We start from the raw sequence: 6,676 nt of genomic DNA on the forward strand, positions 1-6,676 counted from the left end.
TAGTCTTAACCGGAAATTATACCGATACCGATATATCGATATATCGATAAAGATCAATTTGTTACGTGAGATTTTTAGGATTACATATATTTCTTAATTCATATGAAAATTATGTAAATGTTTATCGTGTGAAATTGATATATTACTGGAGGCAGTTATATAAAAATTTATTATGCCAATTAACAATTCGTCGTGCAAGAAATTAACGTTACGAAACAAACTTTCGTGCTTTTATTGGAAAATATAAATCATACTCCCCTATTTCTCTCCCAATAGAGTATGTGTGACTAGAAGAATACATGTAAAACTGGTCGCAAATTTTTTTTTTTTTTTTTTTTTTTTTTTTTTTTTTAATATCAGTATAAAGAATAACGATTTTCATAAAATTATAGGTAGACGTTGAAGTGTTGATAATGTCAATATTGCAGGAGGAAAAAGCTATTTAACGAAAAACATTTCCCTTGTAACTTTCTATATTAGTATTATTATTTTTTCATTTTTTTTTAATTAGCCTAAATGTAGACGTCAAGTATTCGAGGACGTTAGATATCAAACATTAATTGCTGCAATTAAGTCGCAAAATATCGACAATAATAATTACTTTTGAACTTGCCACGAAGGAAAGACATTAAACTCGAACAGCGACATATATTTGCATATTTTAATAAATTGTTTTACATCGTATAACGTAAATATTCAAATCTTTATTTCGCGTGTAATACGCGATACAATGAAACAGTTAAATCAAAGAAAGTTATCGTTGGAGCAATATAATTCTTTCCTAGAATTCTCGATTGTGAAAAGTGATAGGACTGGAGCTAATTCTTTTTTAATCTTTTTAATTACTTTCAAATTATCTTAACAGATAAGTAGACAAACATTAAACATGGAGGCAGTAAAATTGATTCAAACGCCATCTAGTGAGAAAATCCAGAACATTGAACAGTTGCTATAGCAATGGATGGAATACAAACTGGAATATTAATAAAAATACACATCGATATACTTACGTGATATGCATTTGTATATGTTTTGTTTAGATCAATTGTGATACTTTTATCGCGTGAAGTTGCTTAGTTTATTCATGGTTTTGAATTATTCGAATAGATTTGACCGAATGATATCGTTGAGTTTTATCTTTCCTAAATTGCAGAAAAAATTAAAGTGATGGCTAGTTATGACGGTAACATTGAACGAGAAAGAAAGAAAGTAATTGCTGTTAATAGTGAAATCTGTATATTTTATTTATAAACAAAACAATATATCGTGTAAATGTTTTATCTAATCCTAACCTCAGATTTTTTGTTTACTCAATAGCATAGTTGCAGTAGAACAACAGGTACGAAAAGCAGCCAGGATACCTCTTGTACCCCAATTTATCGTCGCAGACGTATTTCAAGAACAAAACATGCGCCCAAATCTCATAGTTTACATAAGTATTCATCGGATTATATGACTGATAATGATGTAAACAATCACGAACATGAAATTGCTTTGAGAAATAAAAGTAAAAGGTACGAGCACGAAAGAACTAGGAAGTTAAACACAGAAAATAATCCTCAAAAGCAATTGTTCGACGAAGGTGATGCCGATTCAGGTATTATATACACGATGTACAACCACTTTTTTAGTTAAACAAATAACAATCAGGATTTTGTACTTTGTTATTCTAGGAATAATTTCATCCAGAACTAGAGATAAACACGTGTCAAAGGACACCTTGAAAATAGCTAACGAGTATCACAAATTGGAGAGACGTTATAAAAGTATTCAAGAAGAATGCCAGAAATTAAGCGATATATTGGAGCGAAAGGAATCGGAGTATAAAAAAGTATATTCGCATTACGAAGCATTGCTACAAATGGTTCAAGAGTTAGAAGAAGCCAAAGTTAATCTTATTAAGCATAATCAGAAGCTCGAAGCAGAAAAGGTTCAATCGAGCGAAGATATAACACTTTTAAAGACTATTGTTTACCAGTTAAATTCCGAGTTAGAGAGATATCAAGACAAATTAGGGGAACAAAAACATGAAAATATTCCTGCACGTGTAGAAAACAGTGGAAAAAAGTATGATTCGAGGAATTGGGGAGGTATTAATTTTCATGCGTTGGGCCCACTGTTGAATGCTTACGAAGAAAATTTATCAGAGAAACAAGAGCTTTTGCAGATGTACGAACAGGAAATGGCCGATTTTAGTACTAGATGTAAAGAAATTCTTACAGAAAATGAGATTATGCACAAAGAAGTAGAAGAATTGAAATCAGAGGTAAATAATTGCACGTGTATCGACAATGTGGATAAGTAAATAAAAAATGTGTTTAATTATCGTATAAATAACTGTAATAAAAAATGTATAGTGTGACAGGTATGCAAAGGAAATTAACAAATTGGTTGAAAATACCGCATCTTTGAAAAAACAAAACGATATTTTGAAAAAAGAAACCACAGATGTGAAAAGAGAAACGCATGATATTCGTTCATCTTACGAACTGAAAATGGAAGTAATACTGAAATGCAACGAAGCATTAAAGAAGGAGCATACAAGTACGGTATCTGAATTGAGCAATCTACGGGGAAAATACGAAGTTTTGAGCAAAGAATTTGAAAAATTGAAAAGTAAAGAAGATCAAACAGTGCCTACTGTCGTTCATACTAACGCTATCGAAGAATGTAAAACGTTATTGGACGAATTAAAGTATCAGTACGAAAGCGAGAGACGCAATCTTTGCAATCATATAAAACGTATAGAGGAAAATCAACCCGAAAACGAGAAACAGCTAATAATGGTTATAGCCGAAAGAAATCATTTAAAGGGCCTTGTTGATAACCTTGAAAGAAGCTTAAAGTAAGTTACTTATTTATATTTTTTTCATATAATGGTCGTGTATCCTATCCATACGTAACGTATACTTAGATTTTTTTCAGGCAAACGCAGCGCAGAGTCGAACACATGCAAACTCTCGTTTATTCGACTCGTGTCTCACGTAATTCTTTGAAGGAGAAATTAAGTAAAGTAACTGTTTATTGCGAGGAATTATTTTCAGAGTATGAGAGAATCGTTGCAGAGAGAGAAAAATTACTCACTTTTTTACGCGAAACGGAAAAAGAAAATGCAAATATGGATCGTCTCGGTAGAAGCATTACCAGCCGAGTGGAAGGTTTGAAGAGTCAACTAGAAGTACGTATAAAATATGAAGGATAATAATAATTGAATAAAAAACGAGAAGAAAGAAACCGCTAATAATATATAATTTCAGATTGTTCGAAAAGGTACGAAACAGCAAGTGGATTCTGTAGAGAAACGTATAAAATCACAGGAGCTTCATGTGCGCCGGATGAAACATGACTATCAATGTAAAATACAACAGTTGAACGATGTGGTTAAACAACAGAAAGACGTTATCGAAAAGTTACAAAAAGAAAGACTTTCTGGCCAAGATAATTCGGTAAAATCAGTATTTTAATTAAGAAATGAAAAATTTGACCGAGATTATCGCATCGAGACGAAGAAATTTTTGATCTTTGAATCAAGTTCGTAAATCGCCGGCACGTTATTAAACCCTCGATAAGATCGTTTATAATAGATTGGACTTTGAAACTGATTTTCAACGAATCTCACAATAAGCATCTAATTATGGAATAGGTGCTACTCGAAACACCGTCCTCGTATTTACCGACCGTGTCAGTCGCTTTATTTAGCGGTGACATCAAATGAAGCAAGTGGCTGCGAAGGCTACCGTCCTCCACCGTATGAACGGCCGATGCCTGTGGAGACTCTACTAATCATACGGTGAAAAGTTGATGTCATCCGTTATAGGTATGATGTCAGGCGCGTTCCATTCATTCATATGTAAAATACACCTATTCTAGCATATGTTTTTTTGTTTTTTTATAGAATTTAATAATAAGCCCAATGGATGGACAGTATATTGCTATTGACATCTCAATAACCCATCGATATGATATTTCTAATTATAACTAATTCAAAGGATTGGTTGTTTTTCCAATCACGAGAACTGTTGAAAAAATATACTCTGTAATTCGTATTCCTTCCTCTTTTTCCTTCCATATACCGGTTTAATTTTTATCGAAGATCGTGTATATTTTGCGCATTATTTTATAGTTTTCATAACATATGTGAAAGGAAGAGAACGACGCGCTGAAAGTAAAAAGAGTGAGACAGAGAGAAAAAAAAACGATGGAAAAAGCAGGACAAGAAATAGGTAGAGATAATTCGTATGGAAGTAGCGAGAAAAAGTTGTTTAGCATGTACTCGCGTAGCGTAGGGTGGTGGAGCGGCCACAGAGCGGCGTTGCGAATCCCCGATTATTCAGTTGTGTCGCTCGCGAGTCGAAGACTCCCGAAGGAGTTCGGGTCCGTTCGTTAAAAGCAAAATGTCGTCTGCTAGGCGCGTCGTCAGGAACCGGGTCGTATTTCTAACGCGAAAATTGCTATGATAAGTGATAATGCGATGTCTCTGCATACAAGTACATAGTGTTTTTTGTTGGAAGGTGTATCAGAAATCGCAAAAGGATATTCTACGGATCGGGCTGTCTCGTTGCCGACAAAGAAACTCAAGGGGAATACCGGTGAACATTGATTTTTCCTGCTTTCGCATCTTACTCGACAGATGATCAAACGGTAATGCATATCCTTCGTATTCTGTCGATTCGTTAATATTACGAAGATTCCAATGACTCTGTACCGTTAATAGTGCGGATAGATTAAGAGGAGATAATATATCACGCCGTCCCCATTGTATTGCGTCGAATCGATTGTTTGTTTCATGATTCTGAGCGATACGTTCGAATGAATCACAGTTACGTTACATTATTTTCGGTGAAACGGTTATATTCGTTAGTTACTTGCACGAATGTGTCTCGCAGATGTCGCTGATCCGCGATATCACGCATCGTTCGTATATTTTTCACGTATGAATAGGAAACATTAGAATTTTACGATAACGTTGATCGAGAATATCGCGAACATCTTTGTGATGCGCAAACTCAAAGAGTTTAGTGTCATTTCGTTGAAACATAACTAGCTCGCTACGTTTTCTCATCTGTTAGGTTAGGTTTAACTCGAGAACAACTAGAATATACCTTTGTTTCATTCAGCAAGCGCTTTTTGAAACAAGAATGTTTTCGAGTGTTCGGTTATTCGGTGGAAACTCGTGGAAAAAGTACTCGCCGGGATTTTCCGTTTGAAAAATCGAAAAATCCGATTTACAGCAGAAACGGAGAAAAAAGGAATAGAAAATTTATTTCGCGTGGTTGCGTGCGCGGAAACTGAGGTTTTTTGAGGTGTGAATATGGAACGGATATCCGCATTTTTTCATTCGAAACGGAAGAGCAAGTAAATAAAACCGTATAAATATTTTGCAGTCGAGGAACGATTTGAGGAAGGAAATATCGGAACGCGTAATTCGAATGAAAAATCATGATCGTACTTTGAACAGCGATAGAAATATTGTTAATAAGCGATAAAATCGCAAGGCTAATCGTTTACTTTTAACAGAAATACACGTAATCAAATAGCACCCCGGTTTGAAAATAGAACGGTGATGTATATATCGAAGAATTTATGCATGTTTCAATTATTTTTTTTCTTTTAACGCTGCATGAGAATTAGTTCGACTTGATATGTTACCACATCCGCTTCCGGTTCTTTGTATCGGTTCTCTCTCCGACTAACGCCTGTACCGGCAACGTACGTATTTAACACGCGAAATTAAATGGGAAACGAACGGTTGAATGAAATTTCGCGATATTTCGACCGTCCTTAGAAAGCGTTATACGGCAGGAAGCATTACTTTCCCTGCGGTCGTGACTCATAATTCGATTACTAAAATATTAATGCAATATCGTTCTCTCCCTCTCCTCAGAGTTCACGTACGTCGTTAAGGGTGCTCGAGGCGCCGGCCATTTTCGCGTAACGCGCCGATCGCGAACCACTTACGCGTTGGAAAAGAAACGGAAAGATAGAAATATCTTTTTTTTCATATTTATAGAATGTCTCGAAAGGGGGACAGTATCGAAGACAGCGAGGGCGGTGGAGCTAAGCTATGGTATTTTGACGAGTGAGAGACACCGAAGAATCTTGGGATCGCGGCAGAGGTGGTGAAACGAAGAGCAGAGGAGAACGAGGGGGAATCGTCAGAGGTCGGGCTTGACCTAACCGTTCTCGAGAAGAATCTAACCTGACCTAAGCGCCGCCGACGACGAAGATACGAAGTATCATCGTTGGTTATCAACGTGCTGGAAGCACGTTAGGTCGCCGGGCTGGAGGAACCGGCGTATACTTATCGGGGAGTATCGTCAAAAGGACGCCAGGCAACGCGTACGCTTTCCCTGTTCGTCGTCTCCTTGCCACCTCTCTTCCTTCCGTTCCGCCGGTGCAGTTGGTGCACTTCTACGCAGCGGTGCGCTACTCTACCCTACAGCAGCGTCGTGTACGGTAAATAAACGCGCGGCATGCTCCGCTCGAGTTCCACGTGCTTTTCCTTCGCTTGAGACTATTTCCATCTCGACAATAGCGTCGATTTCGAAATAAACAGCGAGCACAAGAGAGATAGAAAGAAAAGGAGTGAGAGGGGGGCGGAGAAAAACGTGGCCAGCAGCAGCGAGATCTACAGCAGGGAGGAAGAGGCGAGTAACAAGGATGTCGTATTTGATAT

The 6,676-nt window shown here is 36.8% G+C and overlaps 1 protein-coding gene across 1 annotated transcript; it reads left to right on the forward strand.

Annotated features, from left to right (window-relative positions):
* Positions 1-1,167: 1,167 nt before the first annotated feature.
* Positions 1,168-3,715, forward strand: LOC143221029 (uncharacterized). Its single transcript, XM_076446570.1, has 7 exons — positions 1,168-1,209; positions 1,318-1,597; positions 1,674-2,266; positions 2,358-2,845; positions 2,926-3,178; positions 3,258-3,446; positions 3,644-3,715. The coding sequence occupies exons 1-7, from the start codon at positions 1,168-1,170 to the stop codon at positions 3,713-3,715; spliced, it is 1,917 nt and encodes a 638-aa protein (XP_076302685.1).
* Positions 3,716-6,676: the final 2,961 nt, after the last annotated feature.

This window comes from Lasioglossum baleicum, unplaced genomic scaffold (genome assembly GCF_051020765.1).
Source record: "Lasioglossum baleicum unplaced genomic scaffold, iyLasBale1 scaffold1828, whole genome shotgun sequence".
In the NCBI taxonomy this organism is placed as follows: domain Eukaryota; kingdom Metazoa; phylum Arthropoda; class Insecta; order Hymenoptera; family Halictidae; genus Lasioglossum; species Lasioglossum baleicum.

Bases quoted from the DNA above. Each gene is read 5' to 3' on its own strand.
- LOC143221029 (XM_076446570.1), top strand. From the start codon at position 1,168: ATGGCTAGTTATGACGGTAACATTGAACGAGAAAGAAAGAAA. The intron at 1,210-1,317 runs GTAATTGCTGTT...TTTACTCAATAG, and splicing joins TTGAACGAGAAAGAAAGAAA to CATAGTTGCAGTAGAACAAC. The intron at 3,447-3,643 runs GTAAAATCAGTA...ATTATGGAATAG, and splicing joins TTTCTGGCCAAGATAATTCG to GTGCTACTCGAAACACCGTC.